This window comes from Chinchilla lanigera, unplaced genomic scaffold (assembly GCF_000276665.1).
Source record: "Chinchilla lanigera isolate Chin_1 unplaced genomic scaffold, ChiLan1.0 scaffold00053, whole genome shotgun sequence".
Lineage (NCBI taxonomy): Eukaryota > Metazoa > Chordata > Mammalia > Rodentia > Chinchillidae > Chinchilla > Chinchilla lanigera.
In genome coordinates this window covers 14907846-14934273 of record NW_004955454.1, presented here as the reverse complement: position 1 = coordinate 14934273, position 26428 = coordinate 14907846, and the positions used below count along the sequence as shown (strand labels likewise).

Sequence of the window (26428 nt, the reverse complement as noted above, 5' to 3'; positions counted from 1 at the left end):
AAGATGAAGAGAAGGAAGTTATTCATACAGAAGCTTGATTTCAAAACATTTCTTATTACTTCATCAAACAGCAGGAAGACCTCGGCTTTTCAGTGAAGTTCCTCACATTGTCAGGCATCTCAGATGTTCACGGCCCTTCCCCAGAGAACCATGAATGCAGTATTTGGTAGTGTGTGCTGTTTCAGACCCTGCTGATATTAATCAAGGCAGCATGTCTTCTAAAGACTTACCTCTCCAGTGCCATAAGCTAAAGAGCTCAGAGGGAGAGAAGTGAACGGACCCTCCCCGAATCTGAGGTTCATTAACGTGAGTCACTTAAATACAAATTCTCTTTCCTGAAAGCCCCGCTCTTATTCACCTTTCCTACCTCCCTCTCACCCTCTCCACGGCTCAGCAGTACGCGCTGGGAACCGGCCGTGCGACGCTACGACACAGGAGCGAGCAAGCGGCTGTGAGCCAGGCTGTGGCCTCACTCTCACGAGCAGCCGTCTACTAACGTTTTCCTCCTTTAGCTGATGTCTCACTAGTCTGCCCATGTGGACCACCTAGTCCACTTGCGGCTCTTTTATGCTATTTCCCATCTTAGACACACTGCTCGTTTTGAGGCCTGCTGTAACACAGCGACCAACCCCTTTACTAGGGAGCACAAAGCACCTCCCTCCCACCTGCAGAGCCAGCATCAAGAGTACCAACCAAGCCACTACTCAGTAGGTGTGATTAGCTGCTAAAATTCTTTTGCTCCTAATGGTATGTTTGCATTAGTCTTTGCTATACTTCCGACTAGCAATGTTTTACCTTGATTTCTTATAAAAATAAGTTTTGTTTCAGTCCAGTATTCTTTCCCCCACCCGAACTCTTAGGAGTTCTATTAAGAACAAAATATGGTACCTTAGAACTATGATGGCATCACCAGTGATCAGTTTATCCGGGTAGCAAACAAAGATCAAGGACAAGGGGAATGCAGGTGACAGCCCCATGCACTCAGAAAAGAGAAGTAACAGTGACAGAGAAGGGGTACTCCCAGTGTCAGGGACAGGTAGAAACCCTGAGATGCATGTTTTTCTAACTGTAATCGTCAGAACTGTAGCCTGTGATTCTGTGAAGAGTCAGTGCTCAGTCAGTCTAGTCTGGTTTTGAGGGCTGAGAGAACCTAACCGCACCTGACAGAAGGCCATATTTACTGTGCACCGTCAGTAAGCACACACAGGCACTCCCCATGGAGTAACCAAGGCACGGTCCTGCAATCAGGTCGTTAGACGAGCCGGATGTTAAATGAGGAACTGTTTACAGTATTACATTACGGTACTCAGAACAAAGAAAGGGTCAAAGGAAACTCCAACTTGACTTTACTTTTATTTGTCTACCTTTACACGTAGCACTGTAATGTATAACAGAACATGAAACTAGTACTGCACAGTACAATCAGCAAAAACTACAGTACGGTATAAACAAGGTGTACCGTACAAAAACAGACACTGATGCTCTAAAAACAAGATGCGCGGAACTGTACACACCCCAAAAGATGGGTTCTAAATCCGCAGTCATTAAACAGGCAGTTTGTTAAACAAGAAATACCTGTATTTGAAATTATTTCAACTTTGTGTTGAAAAAAGGTCACAGATACAGAACTGGGGAGGAATCCGGTATGTTTTGGCAGGTACTGCCTTGAAGAAAGGAAAAACGGAGCTGCTCCACCAGGCAGAGGCCATGTCATCAGAAGCCCTCAGGGCCGCTCCCAGCAGCGCGTGAGAGGAGGGATCTCTACCCAACACACGCCCTCGGTGCTCACAAGGAACACTTAAACTTGGGGTAGTTACTGGGAACAACAGATTCATGGTCTACTCGTACATCTTTACGTCAATCTGATTTTCTTTTACAAGACAGGACAAAATGAGTAAATTTGATCAATACATCTAAAATGTAACTGTTTCACAACAGTTCTGCAGTTAAGATAGACTGGAGATCCAGTATTTGTTTTGCTGACTAATTTATTTAAAGAATGTAAGATTGGTAAGCTGAAGCTTTCTGGAGGTGGCAGTGGAGTGGGGTGAGGCGGGAGGAGAAAGGAAAGGACAAGCTGGTTAAGAAAGAGCCAAGTGGAGTTAAAACAAGAGCAAAAATCTAGTAGGAGAGGTCTGGTAGGATCCCAGTCTACTAATAATTTACTGCAATTTAGAAAGCCATTAAAATAGGTTTTGGCTTTCTAGATCTGCAAAATTAGAATACTATCTGTCTCCCTAAAAAGGGCATTTTGAGCAAAAGAAAACTGAAATATACTCAGATACAATTAAAAGTTATCATATATTGTATAAACTATAAGTAGAATTATACCAGAAGTAACGGCGTAGGGTGCCAGTGTCTTCCCCTTCTCCCTACCTCTTAGGGGAATGCGCAGGCGGGTGCTTTGAGTAAGGCAAGGGACTGACCATGGACGTTGTCTGAGATCTGTGCCACGAGCTCCTAAATGACGCAGGAACTGTTTAGTGACAGCTTACAGCTCTCTATTCTAGCCACGGGCGTCCGGCAAAAAACAATACAAAATGTCTCTTCATGGATTTTTACATGCTAGCTACAAGTCACAAGGTGGACTAAGTATTGTCACTAATACTGAACCTGTATGTCAACATATAATGATGAAACTCATGCATTTAGTGCTCAGGTAAAATTTTTTTAAAATTTAATATGTTACTTTCAGGTATTCTGACGAAAATAATTTCTAACCTTATAGTTTCTGTGCTTTTTCGAATTTTAAGGTTGGAATTTCGGAACTGCAAAGACGAATTCGTGTTCAAGTGGATACACGATATTCTGCTTTGAGTAAACAATGCTATCTATTTCCAGCTGTCCCTACTTTTCGCTAACACGTTAACTGACAAATTTGTTATTCGGCTCCTTCCCTTTCTTACAGTTTAATAAACTGAGTGAGACGGAGACAGTGGGAAGTGGGGATGACGGAAAATGGCAGGCGGGGGAAGAAGATGAGCAGCTCTGTGTTACAGTCTATGTTTTCAGTACGCTACTTCAATGTTAGATTTAACAAAATACCTACTAGTTTGGACTAAATCTAGAACTAAGGACCGAACTCTAACTACACTTTATGGTACGCAGTACAGCTGTCGTTTAGGGACTGGGAAAGGAGAGACGGTTTAAGGCCAGATAAAGGTGAGAACATTATCAGCACCCAAGCTTACCTCCACTGGTGTGGGCAGGGGACCCACAGCAGCTCTCTGAGCTTTGTCTCTTACCGTTTTCAGAACTGGCGGTTGGAAACACGAGGGCTGCTCTTTAGTAAGTAACCACGTAGAGCAGAGCAGAGAGGCGGGGACCCGGTTAGCACAGGACTGGTGGGCAGCACCATGTGTGGTGCCGCCCAGCTGGGCATCCCTCGATTCTCTACTGACGTCCCTGGCTGAGAAACTTTACTCCAGTACTAAAGGAAACACAAGCTTATGCTCAGATCACTTCAGCAAAACTGCCTTTGTCTTCTCACCTGACTTACGAGGCCTGTCAGCTTCACAGCTTCCCTAGAGAATGTGGGTTCCACACTACAAGAGCGCACGACACTACTCTACCTGTACAGCATCACTTCTCCGAGGGGAAGGCCAGCCAAGAAGTATTAGGAACTGATCACAGGTTTATCCTAAACGGCAACACAATTACAGCTATTTTACTAAGAACAGAGTTGATCTGGAGACCTGGGCACCAGCACCTCGAAGAGGTAAGAGAGTATTGGAGCAGGTACGGCTCAGCCAACGAGTGCTTCCACAGCGTCACGCATTTCCAGCCCTCTCTCTCACCAAGCGGGAGTGCACCAGGGCTGATTCAGCAGGAATTATTTCAGAACGCCTTTGCTCTTCTTGCTACGTCACATCCTAGTCACTGCCTGAGTCTCACGGGGAGTTACTGCTGCAACAGGAGGTGAGCGTGTTTCTTCCTGGCACTGAAGATGCTGTCAGTGGGAGAGAGTGAGGTAATGCTGCCACTGTAGCAGAATGGCGACGCAGATCACTAAACTTCCCCGGTTTACGCATCAATAAAATCAGTCTGACAGCCTGACACGCATACACTCCAGGGTGTTACAACGATCCAGTGAAATGTGCAGAGGAACGCTACGAGCCCCAAGTATGCCACTCACAGAGGAAACACTGCTGAAGTCCTGTGGGGCGTGTGTGTGTGTGTGTGTAAAAGGCCGCACACTGTTCGTCGGCACATGCCCTTGTGTGCTCTGAGCTGAAAGGGCTGGCTGCTTCCAGGCTCAGGCGCTGCAGCACCAGCAGTGCCCACGTGCACCAGAACCCGGTGCGGAGACCTCAGCCCCCTTCTGCTCTCTCCCCTCTGCTTCCTGAACCTGACGACAGGCCCTCCTTCTCCTGGACCACACAGTAAGTACTGTTTGAACCTCAGGTTCAACACTTCCTCCCGTTACTTTTCTTCCTTTCCTTTTCTTTCCTGACGCCAGGGATTGACCGAGGGTTCTGTGCATGCTGAGAACCCGGACTACCACGGAGCACCCCATGGAACCACATTTCCTATGTGGTAATTGCAGCTTTATTGTGTTCTCACAGTACTTCCTATGTGGTGCAGTTTCAGCTATACAAAAACTGCCATTAGACCAGATTTCACAGCAGTAATTCAGGACACTTTTGATACTGAGTTTTACTCATTCTGAAATTTAGAAAAATGAAGGTACTAATTTTCTGCTTATTAAATAGATACTATGATTACTTAGAATACTTAAAATAAAATCTGTGGTAATTGTTTACTGTATTTAGCCAAAAACTACTAAAAATGCTAAGAGTTGGATTTAAATTATTATTGAAGATATTGGCTGATTCTTTTATTTATAAATGGTTCTAATTATTCAAATGCATGACTCTTTCTTCTGTATGGTAAGTTTTGGACATGTTGCCAATAAAAAAGGACCTTGTATCTACCTACCTCCCACCAGTTAGCCGATCAATAAAAATAAAACTATTGCGGCTACAGCTGGAGCTCAGGGGTGCGGTAGTTGCGTAGCATGCGCATGTCCCTGGGCTCGATTCCCTAGCAAACCAAACAACTATTAAAAGCATGACGATTACCACAATTAGGCACTTTTCTCTCCACAGACATGATGACATGGAGTTAATTCACTCGTCCCACCGTCCTTCCTCCCTCTACTTTTCTTCCTTTCCTGACGCTAGGGATTGAACCTAGGGTTCTGCGCATGCTGAGAACCCGAACTACCACTGAGCACCCCATGGAATGGAATCTGAAACACTAATGGGAGCCTAGGGAACTCTGCCAACTAGAAAGAGACAGTTCCTTTTATTAAATCTAACACCAATCTCTCACTTAAAGATAACAATCATAGGATGCTTCACCTAAACACCCCACGAATGTAGTACTCTCCCCTTTAAGAGCAAATAAAATAGGTGGGTTTGGCCCAACTATTACCAGGATGTCTACCGAAAGACACAAAGTGGAGTATGTCAGGCAAGGCTGGTGAATTACCACACGGAAGGCCTCCGCCTTATTTTTAAACAATAATTCTTGGGGATTCCACTCAACGTTACCTTTGTCCTCTGTATTGAGATGAAGGAATATACAAATCCAAGTGACTTAATTTGAACTGAAAAGTACAAAAGCTATCAATTTTCTGAAGCTAGTTACAACTAGTTAGGAAACTAAACAAGGATAAGGAGCTCCTTATCTGTTATCAAACAGACCAGGGGCTCCTCCTCTTATCATTCCAGGGTCTGGCTAAGAGAAAAACCCGTCATGTTAGACTCCACCCACACTGACTTTACAGAGGTGGTGCTTGGGAACTGCTTCGTGCAGCTTCCACCTGGAGAGGAGCTACGCTGGCCTGCCCAGAGGCCTCGCTCCGTACTGTTTACCACTTCAAAGAGAAACTTCTCATGTCTGCAAAGCACAGCAAACCCAAAGCTAGAACTGGAATCTGCGCTGGAATTCTACGGCTGTCAAAGGAAAGAAATGCAGGACAGCGCAGCAAGACACAGCGACAGGAGTTATAAATACGTTTATCCTGGGCTCTTTGAACTGAGTCCCAGCTTTCACCTGTGATTTAGAAAACGAGATATGTCTTACAATCAAAGAGCATTTCAGATTTTTCACGTTATTTAGTTCTTGGGTTTGACAGAGAGAAGATGGATAGCACGGGAGATGTGTCCAGGAATAATCCCCCCAAATTATTATTATTTTTTTTTTTTTTTGGTTTTTCTCCGGTACCGGGAACCGAACTCACGACCTTGCGCTTGCCAGGCAGGCGCTTTTGCCGCTGAGCTAAATCCCCAGCCCCAATCCCCCCAAATTAAAAGGGAGTTGGAGATCAAGGTAATAGGGGACCTAGAGAAATAGTTCACTGGACACAGAGAAAAAAATTAGCAATATTTCATACAAGAAATGACTTCAAGACAAGCTGTATTTGTATCGAGCCCACACTCAGCTTAGGGCAATGTAAGCACTACCCAGAGGATAACCTCCCTGGACAGAAAGTTCAGTGTCTCCTACAGGCCTTCCTATAGGGAAATGCAGGCTTAATTTCAAACCGCAGACTCAGCTGGCCACCCAGCTGCAGATCTTCTAAGTTCACGTTTTGGGGGCGCTCTGTGCTCCTTAACACTTACTTCTCTCACTCCTGTGGTAGTGTCTCCTCTCATTTTATCTTTTTTTTTTTTTTTTTTTTGGTTTTTCTCCGGTACCAGGAACCGAACTCACGACCTTGCGCTTGCCAGGCAGGCGCTTTGCCGCTGAGCTAAATCCCCAGCCCCTCTCCTCTCATTTTAAACATCCCACCTATGGTGACATTTCCTTTGTTTTAAGAAGAAAAAGTCGATTTCCCACTGTAATTTCATCTAAATCCAATACCACACAAAATAATGTACTTGAAATCTCACAAGTTTCCGACTGTTATTTTTTAGTGTCTTTACTCCCTCTAGAGGCAGGAGACATGAATGAAACACCAACCCGAACCCTGAGAGGTTTTTACAGTAAGCCACATGCACACACGCAAAGTGAAAACACTCCTTGTGGAATGTTAACTAGCTGACACTTTCATGGGAAGCAGTGACTTACGTATTGTTATTTACCGAAATGAGCCTATCATGTGTAATCTAAGGATGATGATATAGCTCAGCAAATACCATGCGGCCTGCTCCGTGATGGTAATGGAACACAATGCTTATTACGAGAACACTAGTAATTATGGTATCAGCTCAGCCTTATTTGGAAGTCTAGAAATAGAGGAGTCATGTGAGTAGTGATAGTTCTAATACCAAGTCTGATATTAAAAACTCATGTGTGGGACAGTGCTTTTTTACATGCATAAATGGTGTAACATACTATTTTAGGAGGCCTAATGTCTAGAAAGTTCAAATTTCATTTCCAGTTAAGTCAAAGAATAAGAGCTCAGTAAATTTCATTTATTCTTCTTTTAACCCAGAGAATCCCAATGCTGGAGCACATTACGATTACTTGGGAAGCTTTAAAGTAGTTATGCTTGGGTCCCATACAAATAAATCAGAAAATAAATCAGAGAAAATTTTTCTAAGTGTATCAGGCTATCAATGGCTTTTAAAAGCCATTCAGTTAAAACTATACAATTCTTAGTTGTGACAGCAAAAACACAGGCAGTGTGTGCGTGCTCTCTCTCACACACATACACACACACACAGATAAGCTATTGGACATACCTGAACTGAAAAACTAGACTGAGATAGTCTAGAAGGAAAAAACGGAGCTCCAAAATACTAGAAAATAGAGATACAGAAAGACAATGCATAATAGAAATCCCAGAACAAGTAAGAGGTGGTGAGAACAGAGTTGAGAAACTAATCGCAATATATTTAAGAATTAGTCCTGGCCGAAAGGAAGGTCTTGTCTGAAACAGTAACTCTGGCTAGGCTATCTTCAGGAATACTTAAAACTCTATTCTCAAGGGATGCTTCAGTGAAGGCAGACACTGGGTAGTAGTTGAGCAATGCAGCATGTGAAATGCAACATACTCCACTGTCCTCAAGTCTAGCACGTTTTATTTGTGTCCACATATACCAGCGCTATGGAGATGAACGGGACGTAACAGACACAGATCTAACTGCAGGCACTTGCAGTTGCTAATAACAGTTAATAAGCCAGGGACTTCTCATGCGTAGCTCTGAGGTAAGAAATGTCCTACCTTTATTGTGCTCATTCTTTGAAAGACTTAAGCCAGAGGCCCATAGAAGGTCTCCAGTAATAGCTTACCTGGTCAATATCAGCATTTCTTGGAAGAAAATAAACAATATTATTAGTAATCTTCTGAGAAAGCCTGAAAATTTCAAAGGTGGAAAGCAGTTAAAGAAAAAGAAGCCATTTATTTCTGATCAAAAAGTTAATATTCTTTACAAAAAGTGATGTTCTTTACTTATCAGAATGCAAACATATTCTGCTATGTAGTGAAGGGCACAAATTTAAATTCTTTAATGCAGTGGTGGTGATCCAATGGCATATGTGCTGCAACAGGCTACTTGTATCACTGAAAGCTCTGAAAGGGTCACCATCACTGCACGGCACCTAAAAGAGAATGAAATATGAGATCTGTGCTTCAGCGGAAGAGTCCCTGACAGGTCAGAGTTCAGGAGAAGTCAAACCTGTTTACTAAGTTATCCCAGTGGGAGACAGCCAAAAGTCAGGAACAGAAACTTTTTCAGTCATTTCCTAACTCAGAATAGAACAGGGAAAAGGAAAGCATGATACTGCCTCCTTCCAGCAAAAAAAAAAAATCAGGACACTCAGCAAAACAGCCCAAGTCCGTGAGAACTGAAGAACAGTTATGCAATGGTCACCCAGTGATTCCAGGGATAGGCTGTGAAGAAACTCTCCATTTGCATACAATGCATTCTACTCATTTTACATTAGTGTAATTAGACAGCGTTCCAGGGACATATTATTTCATGCTTGCCATTACTTTTGGAGATCAACTACACCACTTTTACATATTTGTGTACAAAAAGCCCTGGAATCTATCAAATGCTACTCCCTTCACCAACTTCTCACTGTCACACACACACTCCCCTTCCTCTGCACAAGCACTGACTAAACTCTCAGGACTTGCAAAGGATATCCATCAGGACACATCATCGTCCTAATGTCGAAGGTCTCCGCAGTAGCATAATCTGGCCCTCCCCAAGGTGGGCTGAGGAAGACAACATCAGCCTTTAAAGTAGGAGCCAGCAGCAGGAAGTCTCCGCAGATGAACTCTATCTTATCCGCTATTCCATAAACTTCTGCATTGTTGCGAGCAAGATCAATCTTAACAGGGTCGATATCAATGGCAATCACTAAAAATGGGAAAAGAAAAATGTCAGTTGATACCTATTATTAGTGACAAAGAGTTCATTTTTATAGTAGTCTGTTTATCTTCTCTAAGAGAACATTTTTTAAAGACTAAGAAACATTTGGTTACCTGTACCAGAGATTTTAGTTAAATTTTCAGTGACCAAGAAACTGTCACTGAAAGAACTGGCTTCAAAGTTTTCTGCCTCAGCCAGCTGCACCTAAGTAAGTGGCAACTGCTACCTTAAGGTACCTACAAGGCAACTATGAGCTCAGCCTTTGCTGTGCTAGCTACAACCCAAGCAGCAAACGCTTGCTTACGAAGGCCACTGCCGACACGTAAAACCTCTTGCTAGCTTTGAGAGAAGGAGAATTTCCGTGAAATGAGTCCAAGCCTAAAGGAAGGCAAATTTAGTAACTTCTACAGAAACCCAAAATAAAATGTATTTTTACAACTCTATACAGCAAGGTTATGAATAAGAAATGCAAAGACAACTGCTGATGTTTGCAGAGACACTTTCAGGTAGAGGAAGGAGGCAGTATCATGTTTTCCCTGCTGGGCTTTCATTTAATCTACTGCACTTTCATAATTAGCAAAGGAAACATTAATTAGTTCCCTCATATCTACAGTAAATTACTCCATTGGGCCTACAAGAACTCAAGTGTGTGAAGACAGTATTCTACACACGAAAGGGCTCAATGTAACGTAGCAGTTTCCATGGAAATGTAGCTCTTTTCCAGAAAATGCTAGTTTCAACATTTGTTAACATTTGAGAAGTAATGTACTGAATTATTATACGAAGCACCAGTCATATACTGCAAAACCAGGCATTTACAATGCTACTTTTGCACTGTAAATAAACTAGCATTCACATTTATGAGGAAAGATTTTCAGCTGCTTAATCTACTTTTATAGTTCAGATGCAGATGAGAAAATATGCTGACAACACCAAAAGTTGAAAAGAAAAAGTCACTTTCAATGTCATATCTACTCAAGTTGTCCTATTTTCTCCTCTATTTCTTTTGGAGGCCAACCCTGGTTTTAGGCCTAACAGCATGTAAGTACCCGTAAGTACCCGCTATCATTTGTATCTAGATGTCTCCCCAGAGTTTCATGTGCTCAAACGCGGGGCTGCTGGAATGTGACGGGACTATCAGGGCGGTTAGGACTGGCTGTCAGGAGGTGGAGTCTGGCTGGAGGAAGGCTGGGGGTGTGACCTGGGAGGGGCGATCTCACTCCCCCAGTCCTCCCTTTGCTCTGCTTCCCTGGCACTGTGCTGCGCGCCATTTCTCCAGTACGTGTCTCTATCCTGCTCTGGTGCCAGTACACTATGGCCTGAAACCTCTGTCAGCTGTGAGCCAAAAATAAACCCTTCCTTCTTGAAGTTGTGGGTGCCAGGGGCTGTGTCTCAGTGATAATGACAGTGACCAAGACAGAACTCTACCACACAAAAGAAATGCTAACGAACGTCTGACGATACTGCTGAGACTGTGTTGTCCAAAAATGGGAGCTACTAGCCACACACGACAATCACCTCTAAGTTGATTAAAATGAAATCATATTACGAAGAAGTTAGACCCTCATCCACATGGTCAGATGTCCAAGGCTCACGACCTCCTTGTACCGGGTGGCTGCCGTGTAGGACAGCACGGGCAAAGGACATTCCACATGACGGAAAGCCCTACTGGGAAGTACTAATGCTGAACTACTGCCGTCACTGAAAGATGAGAAAAATCATCAACAGCAAACACACAGTCGGTATTCGCCAGTGACTGACGAATCACTGACAACAACTGAGTAGAGACAAAAGGGATGTCAATTATATACAAAAGCCATTTTCTCGTGTGCACATAGGAACACACGCATACATTACGGTGGGGAATTCAGAACAGGGCAGTGTGACTCTGTGTGCATGTACACCAAACACGCAACAGCAGTTACTCTGTAACTGGTCTGAATTCCTTGCCATAATGTGGTCAGCTCAACTACTGCAGACGGATTTGGGGAAGAATACAACTAACGTTCTCAGATCACGATCAGTGACCATTTCTGGTTTGCGGAGCAGGTCGTGGGACACCACCACACTGAACGTGCTGCCAGATTCCCAGGCTTCCAGTGTCACAGCAGTCAGGCCATGGAAGCACTGGGAAGGTTCAGGGTGGGCACTCTGCCTCTTCTTCTCAGAGGCTGGCACTCTACAAGGGTGGAGGCTGCGTGACACCTGGGCTGAGAAGGGAGCTGGCCTGTGAGGACACAGAAGTGGTCTCCTGTCCGCTCGGCACCCACCTTTGAGAGCTTCCTTTACAAACGGGCACTAAGCTCTAGAAAGCCTTGCCACCAGATCCCTACTTACGGAAGTACACAGGTACGATTTTCAACTGTTTCTATCTCAAGACACTTTCCAGATCTATTTGCTACCTTATTAAGGGGCATGTATTTTAACCACTGTGTTACAATATAAAGCTAAAACAAATGCTACTTTTACAACCTGAGGAAAAATCATTTCCAGGCAGTGTCTGCTCATCTGAATGGTTAAGAATGGCTTATCTGGCAAAGTCGGAGAAGAGATTTACTGAGCACACACAATGAACTCAGGGGAAACAAGAAGATTATTATTCTGGTAGTAAGAAAAACAGCTTTTATCTAGGCAGTCAGACCATATAAAGTTAACAAACATCATGCCTCGAGCAAAGCAGTAACTAAATAGTAGCCACATTTTATCAGTGCTGGTCTTACAATCAATGGTAGATTTACTTCCATACTATGATTTCCAGAACTGTATTACGCTTTCCTAGTTAACATTACAAACTTCTACGAATAAATTACTGATTCTGCTAAAATCTGGTGAAACAGGTACAATTACTGATTGATACGTATACTATGAAGATATTGAAAAAAAATCAGCATGTTCAGAGTATGACTCGGTAACGCATGTCTTTAAAAATGACAAAGATACTGTCAGAAAAAACTGAGTAGAAACCGGCCCTAGCTTCAAGACTCAGGTACATGACTCTGGGCAGAATGTCGCATGTCTTTGAAGTCTTCTTTCTCCTAGGAAAAAGCACACTGCCTGTTTGACACAGCTAGTGGTAGATACAGTAATGGAGGTTTTCTTTCTTCTAATTCCAAAGTTGAACGATCATGAGGATGTTACAAAATGTACTTAAAGAATTTTTAGATTCTTAGTGTAGTGTATGAAGAAAGGTATACAGAGCTCCTTCAATGTCTCCTTTAAACTAGGGTTGAAGGATGGGCAAAGTCGTAAGGACAGTGGCCAAGGGCAAGGCGGGCACTCCCTGTCCAGCGTTCTTTTCTTCTGAAGCACAGTTTTAGTACGTTTGGTTTTACACGATGTTGTGATCTTGGCTCCAGCAGTTAGCAGGAGTGTCTGTATACTCTTGTGTCAATTACACCTCCTCTCTTAATGTCTCAATCTATCTGTGAAAAGCAGATGGTAAAATACAAATTTCACAGTACTGCTGACTAAATATATTAGTACATACTCACTACTTATACCAGTATGTGATACAAACTGTATAACTAATGTATACAAGCTACTATTTTAACCATTTGGTTTGAAATTATTATATAATCTCAGCAAAGACAGATTAAAATAAAAATTACATATACAGTGAATAAACTGCAAATGAAAGTTTTCTTCCGTTGATGGCTATTACCTCTTTTCCCTGTTAAGGCAAACTGAATGGTGTTTCCCCCAACCCCACAGAATGCGTCCACCACAACGTCCCACTCGCACTGACTGACACGGCCAGCAATGTGTTCGGCGATCTTTTCAGGGGTGACTGAAAACCAGCCCTCTGCAAAGGAAGGACATTTGTTGAGATGTTCAATTTCAAGAAACCAAGTCACGCATGTTAATAGCACACATTGCTACAGTATTACTTGCAACATACTTGCAAAACCTTAGTTTTCTCTTTCTAAAAGTTATACAGTTACCGAGTTTTAAAGAAAAGTTCTACATTCCCATTTCTAATTTCTATAGAAGTAAGCACTCCAATTTTTAACCCAGTTCTTCACAACATACCCTCATCTTTCCAGTAACTACATGCAGCACTGATTTGCTGTTTCAGACACTAACCGCTGCTTACCTACTATGGAAAATGGAAAGTCAGCTTTTCCAGTTGGCTCGCTCCCTAGGCTCCAACAAGTTCCCCAATTATTTCATTCCTAATGGAGAAGCACTCACCTAGATTTATACAGAACACTGGAAAAAACCTGCATGTTCTTAGGAGTCAGAAAAAGCAAGGAGCTGACAGTAAATGGTTGCAGAAGTAAGGCAGGAGTAGCAGAACCCTCACCATTATCAGAAATAAGGTCCTGGACCACTCCAGAAGAAACGGAATATTGCTCCCCTTTCCCAGCAGAAAAAATGAGCATTTTTCCAGAGAGACATTTCTCTGAACAAAAGGTGAGCCAATTTTCCCCTTCTCATCCCTTACTAAAACTTTACATGGCTCCTCATTACTGGAAGAGTAAGAGTATCAACTCATTACACAGAATTTAAAGTTTTTCCTAGTCTTACTTCTTCTAATAAACTCCTATGTACTTTCCTCAATACATGACAGCTTGTAAATTATTATAAGAGGTTCAGAGAGTCCCTGAAATTCCATCAACACTCAAGAAAGAACTCAAAGTTTCCAGAGTTAGTTAAATATAACTTTCTGCATTAGGTATTTCTTCACCAGATTTCTTTTTAATAATCTATCAGTTATTTTTGCTATGTATCCTAAAATGCTACAAACACATATTAAATCTATCTGGAAGTTTTAGAAATACATATATATCCAAATTGACAGATATTCTAGATACAATAACCGGCCATCACCCCTTTAGAAAATATCCAAGCAGGGCTGAGGGGGTAGCTCGTTGGGTTAGTGCTTCACTTGGCAAGGCTGAAGTCCTGGGTCTCCAGCAGTAGAGCAGCAACAAAAACCCCCTAAAACCAATCTACCAGTCCAGATTAAAGACAGTGAAAGAAACACGAAAACTAAATGCAACACACGATCCTATACTTGAAGAAAAAAAATTCTTTAAAGGACATGACGGGAAGCAGGATGAGATGATGCATGCCTATAACCCCAGCATTTGGGAGGCTGAGGCAGGAAGATCACTATGTTTTCGAGGCCAGCCTAAAATACACAGTGAGACCCTGCCTCAAATAACTGACAAAAAGAAAGAAAAAAAGAACAACAAATAGGTGGACATGACAGGACAACTGAACAAATGAAGGTCTGGACTGTAGAAATAACATAAAAATACCCTTGTTCTTAGCAAATACTGTATGTGTCCAACTGGATCAGGAGAAAGATCCTCAGAGAATGATACAGTAAATGTACTAAAATGTTGAAAACAGATGAATCTTGTTAAAAGGGGAATGAAAATTCTTGCAACTTTTCCGTAAACTGAGAAATTCCAAAATAAAATTAAGAAATACACATATACCTTACCTCTATCTAACTTAATCCCATCATCAAAACGGGAGAAGAGCCTGTATCTCTGGGCCCAGTACTTAATCAGCTCAGGAACAGCAGCTATCTCAGGAGGTATGCCACTTGTCTTTCTGTTCTTATTTTTCTTCTTTTTCTTCCTTTTAATTTCAGCTAAAATAAAATCAAAGGATATAAATGCTCACTACTAAAAAAGAAAACCATGGGGAACTTTACCTAAAAATGCAGCCATATCAAACAATTACAATTTTAGACCATATTCCAGAACATGTATGTAACAACACACCCGGCGACAAAGGAGAGTCATCAAAACGTTTTATACCTCTGCCTCCATTTTGCTACTGAGTGACTGAAACTGGAAAAGCGACCCAGGCTGTGTAAGCACCGATTCTGTATTTCTACACAAAGAATTGATTAGTGAACTGCATTTTATGTATTTCATTTACAGTACTGACAAAGATACAGGGTAAGCTTCCCCAACCGGAAATTCTACACTTCTCCAAATCTGAACACTTAGCTTTGATAGGACACAAATGGATACCTGACCTCATCTGACCAGCTGTAGCCAAAACTCAGATGCACCAAAAACCCAGCATGAAATTATGTGTCCACAGGGCAATGAAACACACCTGAACTCTGTGCTAAGACTTCAGCCTTACCCCCAGACTATCTTAGCATCCTGAAGAAATCCACACCCCCAAGTTCATCTGGTCACAAGCACTTCAGACAAGGGATACTCAAACTGCACAGTACAGGTATAAAAGCTCCTGCTTCTGTCGGCCACAACACTGGCTTAGTTGATGAATTTTAAAATGTAAATGTTTCTCACTTCTTCAAAACACAACCTTGCAAGGAATGATTAAGCTCAGCCTTGGCCATATTAACAATTCACAAAGGAGTTGTCATTCAAATGTCTCACTGCTGGTGGCTCCAATCTGAATTTGGTATTTCCCACTGGCTTGAACCACAGGTGGTACATGCATGCCTGTTTCATGTCATGGCTGGTCCTGCTCCTTAGGGGGTCTTTGATTACGGTAATACAAAGAAAGGCGTTGATTCAGCAGACCAGCTGTCATCATATTACAGTTGCTTAAGGAAAACGCTAAAGTGGTATGAAATAATTGTAACCCAGCTAACTTGTGGGATAGCCTTTGTAAACGCGTATTATACACACCAACAGTAGGGTATGTCCTTGTAAGATTTCCATGTTAAAGTTTAGAGAATTAATTATTGATAAGCTTCACAAATATAAAGTTCTTTTAATTTAATAAAATAAACTTGATTATAGTAATTTTTAATTGACATGAATAGATTAGTATTTATATTAGAGCAGTAATTATTAAAATTCAAGCAATAACTACATTTAGTTCATTTATAGACTTTTTATGAGTTTTTTACTAAAAAGACCAGTAAAAGTGACTAGATCCATTTGAACCACCAGTGGCTCAAGCTGCTGGACGGGACAGGCGTGCATGTGTCACCAGTGGCTCAAGCCGGCAGAAGTACGTTCACCTCAGGAGACACACGGGCTCTCACCAACCGGAACACAGGCCAGTAGCTCCGTTCTGCAGGAGCGGGTCTCCATCACTCGCAGACTAGGTAAGACCCCAAATTACCACCAGTTTTGACTATCTGGCTTCAGTTTCAAGCCGATTTAGTACCATAGAAGGATGAGTGCTGTCACAGTTAGGGATAAAAATAAGACATCATAGTTGACGAAGAATGAACGTTTATTACATCTATACATGGTCCTCAAGGACAGGACTACGTATTAATACGGTTACTAGATCACGGCAAGCAGCAAAAACCGTCAAAAGTAAACTGTGGTGTTTTTCAACAGAGGCAATGATGGTAAGTTTGGGTGACAATGACAATTCTTTGTTGTGTAAGACTATCCGGTACATGATCTAATGTTACGTCACCCAAGTACTAAATGCCGGAATTCCTCAGATTACTCTGATAATCAACATCGTCCAAATACAAATGACTAGTGTTATAGCAACTGTTGCTTATGGAAGTATGGGATTTAGGAATCAGAGAACTAGGTACTGAGTTCTGGCTAAGCTACTTTCGTTGGCCACTTTTTAATTTCTCTGAGCTACTTCTGTATTTATAGAATAGAGAATAAACCACGTACCCATGGGGCTATCCTACACATTAAATAAGAATACCAGAAAATATTTTAGAAATTTCCAAGTGTTATTAACACAAACATCCGTTGTTGTAACAATGATTAAGAAAAAAACAAAACAAAACAAAACTACCCTGGGCTGGGGATTTAGCTCAGTGGCAAAGCGCCTGCCTGGCAAGCGCAAGGTCGTGAGTTCGGTTCCCGGTACCGGAGAAAAACCAAAAAAAAAAAAAAAAAAAAACAAAAAACCCACAAAACTACCCTAAGTATGGTGTTAACAAAAGGAAAGAAATATGATATGAAGACTACAGGTACACATTCACATCCGAAGAAAGAAAAAAAGGATCAAACCTCAAATAAAGTACTTTCTTTAATACTGTATTGAGAAAGAAATGATGGAAGATCACCATAGGTACGGTTGTTGCATGAGGACAAGCCTGAAAGAGTTCAATAACCTGAATATGACAGCAAATGACAAGGTTTTAAAAAAGCACTTCTATGTTCTACTGGATACAATTGTTATTTGGAATTCTAAAGGAATTTTTGTATAAAAAATTCAAATAGTACAAGAGGACATAAAATGAAATTGCTCTTTTTCATTTATTAGTGCCAACTACTGTGCATACTTCAAATCAATGTATCAGGAAAACAAACCATCAACAACAACAATAAATGAAGTATCCACAAAAACAAAACCTGTGCTACACCAAATTTCAAGGACAGGCCACCTTCCGCCCACGGGAACAGAGCGGCAGCAGAGTCCAAGCTCTGAGGTCAGTTCTCCAATGCAGCCTTCTCACACGCTTGCCCTCTGTGCTGTGCTCTGTGGGCTCAGAGGAGAGTGCTGGGGGTGGGAAGTCACAGCCAATGAGCGCACTTACACTTACTCTGCCTTCTCCCCACTTAAAGTAAGGCAGCAATAAATCCTAAGGTACAGGTGATTCAAAAGGGAGAACTAAGAAAACACAAATGAAAGAGAAAGTACACTTATCAAAATCCGCTAGCAGCTGAAGCAGATTTAATCTTACCTTTAGTGTCTACCTGGGGAGACTCTCGTGTTTCCTGAGCAACACAGCTCTGCTTCTCTGGAACAGCCGCTATTGGGCTGTCTGGCTCGTTCTTTTCTGTCTCGGGCTCACTGGCCGAAGAGCTGGCCTGACACTTCACGGGTCCCAGACTTCTAGTTTCCATTAGGTCATCAGCTTTCACAGACACGTCCTGTTTCTCCGAATCACTGCTGGTGCAACTGTCTTGTATGTTGTCGTGAGAAAATGACTCCTGTGATGCTTCCTCAGCCACTGGTTCACTAATCCGTTTTAGAAATTTTTCCACCTGAAATTTTAAGATGACATCATGATCATGAATTAATTTTAAACTACAAGGAGTCTTCCCCACCTCTACCACTTGTGCCTAGACTTACAAGCTGTCATAATTACTAGTTCTGAGAAGTATACTGCATCACACAAGCTAATGAGTAATTCTGGGCTAATTGGAACTTATCTGGGCATCCCATGACCTTATTAAAGAATTTTTCGGAAAGAAAATGTCAGATTAAGCACTTCCTGCTACAAATTAACACGAAGCGGTAAAGCTACACTGTGCCAGTAGCTTTCCATAAAGGCTCCTAACAGTGTAACTGTTCTGTTCTATTATCGTTACAAATGACATCTACTATCACTGCATAATGCCATCTACTTAAGTCAGTAATTTCCGTTTTCAATTTCAACTTACAAAAGCTTTCTGCAATGGTCTATGTTAAATGTTACGTAGTACCAAGGATGAACTCTAAAAGATCTAATGCCAGTCTGTCTTTACAAGTAAAAGCAGTGCGATCTTGGGAAGAACGCTGCCTTTTAATGAACAGCAGGGCCAGCAGGATGAGCCCTAAAAGTTTATGTGCTGAAACGTTAACAAGGTCCAAGATCAGACGATAAGACCTCCTTGTGTGGTCTACAACAGGAACATTCTTCATACCAGGTGTTCAGGACCTTCCTAAGAGCAAGTAATCAGAGTGAGAGTGGCGGATACATGACAGGTAACACCTAGAACAGCGATGGTGCTAACCCCAAATCCACTCATTCACTGCTAAGTGCCAACATTGCAATTCAACCTGAATACTGAAGTTTTAGTGTAGAAAACGCTCATACGTTAACATCTTTTATCTTAAAAGAAAAACAAACATGTGTGCCACAGGCTCATCACCACTGCTTTGAGGGAAACTCAGATTTACTGAGGGAAGGGACTCCTGTTTCAAGCTCTTCTAAGGTTCCTGTACCTCATCAGAGCTCTAGGGACACAGCGCATGGGGACTAGCGCATCCAGAACGTCACGAGAGGTCTTACAGCACTGACCAGGCAGTCCCTTTCAGATTAACTAGGGCCAGTACATGTTCATGAAAATACAAGCAGCACCTGGCCAACCTGAAATTAATAAAAAACAAAACCAGCTGTAACTTTTAGCAACTTTTATAATGATGCTGAAGTCAAGCAGGATAATGTACTCAGGGTAAAACAAAGTCATCTCGGATTCTGAGATTAGTTTTCCTGCCCTACGGAACTGTTGGTGATATGACTGTACCAAGGTTCTGCGGATTAGAAGGTGCTTTCATAAAAATAAGTTCGTATTAGGATACATTTGAAGTACACAATGTTCACATTCCTTGTGGGGAGTTGGTACATGTGCACAATTTCTTTTTTCATCCCCCTTCCCTTTCCTCCTTTCCCTCTCTATCCGTCTTTTGATCCCTTTCCATTGTTTTGTTTTTCTTTCTTAAGGTGCCTTTTATCCTATAAGACAAAAGGCTAACTCTTCAAACCAAACAATATTCTCATCCCTTTTTTTCCCCAAGTACTTGGGTGGCAGGTATAGCAAAGTCTGAGACAGGAGATTAGAATATTTCAGATTAAGGGGCTGGGGATTTAGCTCAGCGGCAGAAGCGCCTGCCTGGCAAGTGCAAGGTCGTGAGTTCGGTTCCCGGTACCGGAGAAAAACCAAAAAAAAAAAAAAAAAAAAAAAAAAGAATATTTCAGATTAAAACGTAAGACAATAAAAAGCCTTATAGTTCATGCTACCGGGCCGAGCTCATAACTACTGCTATAGTATTACATGTATCAGAATGCGGGCCATCAGGGCACTACTCAGGCGGGAACAGACTAGAAATTCCCTTGCCCCTGCCTGTTACTACACAGGCAAGGCACTCCGACTCATCTTTCTCGACACCACTACCTTAGCTTTCAAACACCGTCTTTCCATAGTGCCTCACTGTTTTTTAGAATCTAGTTTACACAATATATGCCTTCAGGAAGCAAATGGAAAAGAATTGCAGGCACCCTTAAATCTTGTACAAATAAGCTTCCCACTTGAATACAATAATTTTAAACAGTCATGCTCACAAAATAAGATCTTTTTATAGCAGTGTAAAACAAGATTCATACGTACCTTACTCAGAGCCTTGCTTCTCTTGAAAACCGGCTTTTCTGATTCTTCAGGAAAGAAGGTATGTTTGTTTTTCACCTTCATGTGTCTGCGCATGTCCAGATATTTTGACTTGTGTTTCACATTCTTCTCTAGATACCTGACCTGGCGATGACTGAAATCTTGAATTCCACCGTATCTGTGACCAGATCAAAAGTGATTCATACTTTAAAATTCTAGAGGATGTTTTCTAATGAGGAAAGAAAAGAAAGCTAACAATTTTCACTAGTTTTATGCTATTACTAGTCACCATTTCAATTTTCTTAAATTACGAAATTGTTCAAGTACAAATTACAGAAGAGTTTATGGTTTGACTTTTATGTTAATTTTAAAGCAAATGTGAAACATCAAAGATAGAAATAACATTTCTAATGTACGGAAGTAAAAATATACATAGTGGACTGCAATAAGGAAATAGCCAAAAAAAGAAAAGAAACAAAAACAATCACCTTATTAGGAAAATTCTTCTCAAGAGTCAAAGCTCTTATCAGGACATGCTCAAACTACCCTTAGTGGTCACTGAATTCTTAACCTAGATTAATGTGAATTTACAAGACACAAATCTCTATTAACGAAGTGATAAAAGCATACCTAATCCAATCATCTGAATTTTTCCAGTTCTACAATGTATTTGCTTGAAGCATTCTTTGACTACATTAAGACTCACTTAACTCCTTTTATCTGTATTAGAAAATTTGTATTAAAAAGTAACTTTTATCCCTATAAACAGAACTGAACGCTCTAATAGGACAACAGGTAAATTAAATCCCAGTTACAAAAACAGGAATCTTATGAAGGTATACTACCAAGAGCCACACAACTGTTCCTCAATTAAGATTATGTGTAGATAGCAATAAATTCTGCCAAAAACTAATACTGCTAAACTTTATGACTGTTAGCCTTACATATACAAACTACAAATGTCTGGAAGTACTTCAAGGAGCTAACTTCAGAAACTACTTACAGCATTGTAATTATCAGCATATACTTTTGAACTAATTTGGAGTTAATTTATACCTCAATTGTGAAACAGTCCCCATGCCTTCTTCCTGATGACTTCATAATGTATACCTATCTATTTAAATTTCAGTAAGAGATGAAAGCACAACACCTGGAAGAAATATGCAAGACTAGTAATGGTTTAGGTCACTGATATAAACTAACAAAAATAGGATTCGTTTAGCTGGGTAAGGTGTGCACATCTGTAATATGCCGAGCAATTTTATTTCTAATAGCAAAATACTAAAAACATTCCCAATATCCTTCAACAGGTAGGTGGTTGGACAAACTTTGGTATATCCACACAAGGGTATACTCTTAGCTGTAATAAGGAAACAATAGGTGTATGTAATAATCTAGAAGTACTGCAAAGGGATTATTATGCTCAGATCTCAGGAAATAACCTAGATGTTGTTAACCAGGATAGTGAATTAAACACAACACCTCCCTCCCCTAAAAGGATAGGGAAATACTGTTGTACCAACAAGGAAAGCTGTTTGTGGTACACTGTCGAGAGAAAAGTAAACTGCACAATATGTATAGCAAGATCCCATTTCTGTGTTTATGAAAGGGAAGTAACGGTGTATACGCTAGTAAATTTGGAAGGCGATATGCCAAACTCTAAAAACTGCCTACCTATGGGAATGATCTGAAAGGAAGATTTTCATTTTTTATTCGCGCTTTACTACTCTGATAATATAAGGAAAAAGTTTATTCCAGATTTGACTTTTTCATGCCATGTTTGCCAGGGTCTTTAGATACACACCAGGGTAGATGTAACTAGGTGAGAATCAAGCTTGGAAGTTACAAAAGCTGGGTTTAAATCCATTCTCTGGAAAATGACATGATCTTGACCAAGTCACACCTTTGTGAGCTGCAGCTGCTGTATCTACGGGAGGGAGTAACACCAGGTAACGCGAAGTGCAACTGAACGCAGGAGCACATCAAAGGTGCGGCGGTGTCTCAGCTGCAACTCTTACCAACAAGAGAAGTCAGGGTCCTCCCTGCACCACTGCAACGCTATCACACACAGTATCATTTATTATCTATAGGAATACCCAAGTGGTTAAGACTTCTAAAAGACACCAATATTCATAAATAATTACTTTTGTCCTGAGCCATGCTTGAATCCTAGAAGGGAACCACTGTCATCCAGGTCTGAATCCGTATTTTCATCGATGTCCAGTTCATGGCTAAATAAATTTTAAAAAGTAAACAGTGATAAGCCGTTACCGCCAAAGCCTACCAGTTCAGGCAAACAGCAATAAGCAACCGCAGTTCACACATCTAGGAAGTCAGGGGAAGCAAGTACTTTAACAGGGTTTTCCAAATAATTCCAAGTACCTAGCGGAGTTGGGAATACAGTATCATTTTTATACCACATCAAGTAATTATCTCTGTTGCTGAACAAGGTACATAGAGACTGTCCCATTTTCCTTCGGAAGGAACAGGTACGGCTGCATGCAGCCTGAAATCAGTTTCTTAGAGTGGTCTCTCTAAAGGTTCTTCATAAAAACAAACACAGAAAGATGAGAAGTGTCAATATAAAAAATGTTTTTTTAAAAGAAAAAAATGTCATTATGAAGAATCAGCTTGGGAGTGATATACAGGATATTACACAACCCAGAAGAATCCACTGAGTATCCTTTAAAACCTCTCACTACCTTGATCACAGCCCCAACTATATAAAACATGGTGAGAATCTTTACAAAGTTGGAGTCTAATGAAATTAAGCTCACTGAATATTTTATGGAGTACCTACTTAGTCCTAAGAACTAGAGAATCAATAAGCAATGTCTATCAGGTAGAGGGCTACAGTAGAAGCATGCTTTTTTGTACTAAGATACTACAGCTACAGAGCTTGCTTACTATTCTTCTAGAAGCTATATGGAGCACAAAAACCTTATGTAGATAACCTCTTACCTTATCAGAGAAATAAAAGGCTCCAAGGATAATTCAACCTTTCCATGTTTTCTATCCACTGACATTTGCCTATGTGGTGGATTGACAACTGGTGGTTCACTTGTAACACCCAGCTAAATTGAATCAGCGTGATGCTGGGTGTGGAAGGCCTACCTGAGGACTACTGCCAGTAACATAAAAAAGAGAACTGGAAGGGAAGATGGTGTGCTGCTGATTCTCCTGGAGGAGCTTGTCATGCTGGCTTTCCTGATATGAACTTGGCTGTTCTCACTGTCGGAGGACCTCAGGGCCTTGTTGTCGCTGAGAACGACTGTGGTTTACTTTAGGGGACCTCTGGTCCCTATTTTGAGCATCACTTCCTGACTCTGGAGGGGAAGACAGTATGTGGTTGACTCTCCTGGAGAAACATGTCACACTGATTGTCGGGGGAGCTCTGGTCCTCACTTTGAGCGTCACTTCCTGGCTCCAGTGCAGATCCCTCAGACTGTTGGCACAGATCCTTCATCCGGCTGGCACAGACTTCCCTGCTTCTACCACTGGCCTTTCAGCCCTTCCAGTGCAGATCCGTGAAACAGACTTGCATGAGACATTGTTGTGGGCTTCAGGCTTCCAGCTGGACTCACGGAGGACACTGTTATGGACTCTAGGTCTTCAGCTGGACTCATGCAGGACACTGCTGTGGCACGCAGGCCCTTAGCTGGATTCTCTGGGTCTCTAGTGTGTGGACAGATCTCCTGCACTCTTTTGTATTTGACTCTTTGGGTGAACGTTATAAAATCATCTTATGAATTATGTGTCCTGTAGTGAACTACTTTCCTTGCAAACTCTGACTGCACAGACCACACTCTACTTTACATCGCACCTTTCATGTGTACTGGTAGTAAACAGAGAACAGCGTCTGCCGCAGTGTTGGTTTCAGCTCTAGTTTTACAGCAGCCACCATTACACAGTAACTGAGCAACACCCTTATCTCTGTCTCAGGGTTCCTACGTAGTCAATGAGAGCTTCATAGTGAAAACTCGTTCAGCAATGAAAATACAGGATAATATATACCCGAACTTTTGGGAAAAAAATCAGAACTCTAGAGAGGAATATAGAATTATTAGGTAAGAATTATAACCCACTGATGGCTACTACAGGTCCGACATTGCCGCGCTAGCTCCAGTCTACCCAACGACCTAGCACAGAAACAGGCATCAAGACCATTTTACAGGTGAGACATTCTAGAAATGAATTTAGGATGTGCATACGGAAGAGCTGGGATTTGCTAATGGCTCCAAAAGTCCAGGGTCTTGGGCCAGGGTAAAGCTTAGTGGCGTGCCACCTGCCTGGCAAGCCAAGGTCTAGAGTTTGATTCCCGGTACCAAAAGGGAAAAAAAAAGAAAAAAAAAGGTCCAGGTCTTACTAGTAGGTCTTGCCACTTCTTATATGACTAGCAGCGTCACACATAAAGATTGAAGAAGCGCTCGCTTAAGGACACAAATGCTTACACTCACACATTTCTAGGAAGTAACGCACAACTCACCTCCTCTTGAGCTTGCTGGGCTTACGCTCAGGTGGATCTTCTTCACTCTCACCTCCATCAGTCTGGCCGGTGTGTGCTTTACCTTTGCTTGTGCTTGCTCCTGAAGACTCCCGTGACTCTAAAAAGGCATGGATGTTACGATGGCCTTTTCCTCGGTGTGGTAACTTTTCCGACACTTAGAAACACCCTCAAAATATGTGTGCCCTTCCTGCAGTGAACTGTGTGCATCGTGCGAAGTAGCAGGATACATCTACCTGCGTGCCTACAATCTAACTATATAATCACGATGCACAATGATGTTATGGTCAACGATGGACTACATATTTACATACTCGGGGCAGAGGAGGAGTTTATCATCTAGTGACATCTTAGCTGTTTTGGCTTAAGGACACTCTACTGCTTGCACAGCAATGAAGTCCAGCGATGCGTTCCTCAGAATGCAGAGCCGTCATTAAGCCACACAGGACTGTAGTTTAAAGAAGCAAACTAATACTACTAAGTACCTCAGTCTACACAAATCAGGTAACGGTTACTTTTGCAATAGCTGTTAGCAGTTGTACTCTCAAGAATTTTAAAATAAATGACTGATTACAGATAGCATGATCACTCTGATTAAAAATCTCTTCATTACAAAGCAAAATTATTTGCTTTAATACCCTAACAGTGGAGGTGACCAAGACAGGTGCTACCTTTAAAAAAACACTTTTAACTGTGGTGGCTCCAGCTGAGGCACGTGTCTCTCTCTGTCCCGTATTTTCAGAGTGACGAGAGGGTGAATGAGACTAGAAGGGAGAAGGTGCTCGCAGGGTGGGCAACAGGAAGCGCTCAGAGGACACACTCAGCACACCGTCAGCTACGAAGGGCAGGAGCACAGATCCAGACAGCGGGCACACTGGAGTGGCACGCTGAAATGGCCAGCCTGTGCACGTAAGTAAGGCTCCGGCAGCAGAAAGACTAGGACAAGGCTTACTGTGGTTGGAAACAATTAGGAAAATGAGGAAACAGAATCAAAGGGAGCGACATAGGAGCCAACACACTCTCCAACATGTACACCACAGATTTTATGGTTACAGTAAGTACAGAAATGTATCAGGAATGTGTAGAAGAGTATCAGAAGACTAATACAAAATGAGATTTTAAAAAAGGGAGAAAATAACTTTTGGCTTCACAACAAGGCTAAGAAGAAAAATCACTTTCTACTAGACTGTTCTAGCACCAACCATCAAGGATGCCACGATTTTATGAAATTCAAGTCATAAAAATATCCTCTTTTCACACTTCCCTGGTACCACTAGTTAGTAGAATCTTCTTAGCAAGAGCATTCTCAGTCCACCTGAACTTTTAACACATTTTCCATCAGCTTATTTTAGTTCTAACATTTGCATTCGTTTGTACAATATGTTAAAAAAAAAATTATTTAGGAATCAGCCAAGTCCACACCCTCAAATCAATCTGTCCAGTTATAAATATCATGCCCTGTTAACGTTCTCTGTAGAGCAAGATTTTCTTGTTCCAAAGGAATTCCACAGGACTCATGTTTGCCCGACATCAAATCCATGCTGTTAACCAATGTCTAATTCATCTGCCCTGTA

At 41.7% G+C, this 26428-nt stretch overlaps 1 protein-coding gene and 1 long non-coding RNA gene across 4 annotated transcripts in view; one reads left to right on the top strand and one right to left on the bottom strand.

Moving 5' to 3' along the window:
• Window positions 1-26428, bottom strand: part of Tgs1 (trimethylguanosine synthase 1) — a gene marked incomplete at its 5' end in the record, with an annotated part of 41594 nt that overhangs the window by 3405 nt on the left and 11761 nt on the right. Inside the window, 8 exon segments of the mRNA XM_005396075.2 lie at window positions 8245-8323; window positions 9104-9320; window positions 12994-13134; window positions 14785-14937; window positions 17944-18247; window positions 20354-20528; window positions 22495-22581; window positions 24837-24954. Coding sequence (XP_005396132.1) covers window positions 8245-8323; window positions 9104-9320; window positions 12994-13134; window positions 14785-14937; window positions 17944-18247; window positions 20354-20528; window positions 22495-22581; window positions 24837-24954 — 1274 coding nt within the window.
• LOC106149821 lies at window positions 2-26104 on the top strand. Of its 3 annotated transcripts, none has more exons than XR_001236244.1 (5): window positions 2-306; window positions 1658-4382; window positions 14938-15539; window positions 16226-16383; window positions 17523-17937. It is a non-coding gene; the product is annotated as an uncharacterized LOC106149821 (long non-coding RNA). The 3 variants fall into 3 exon arrangements; XR_001236243.1 differs by lacking the exon at window positions 2-306 and adding an exon at window positions 25597-26104 and having other exon boundaries at window positions 1385-4382; window positions 17523-17688; XR_001236242.1 differs by lacking the exon at window positions 2-306 and having other exon boundaries at window positions 1385-4382.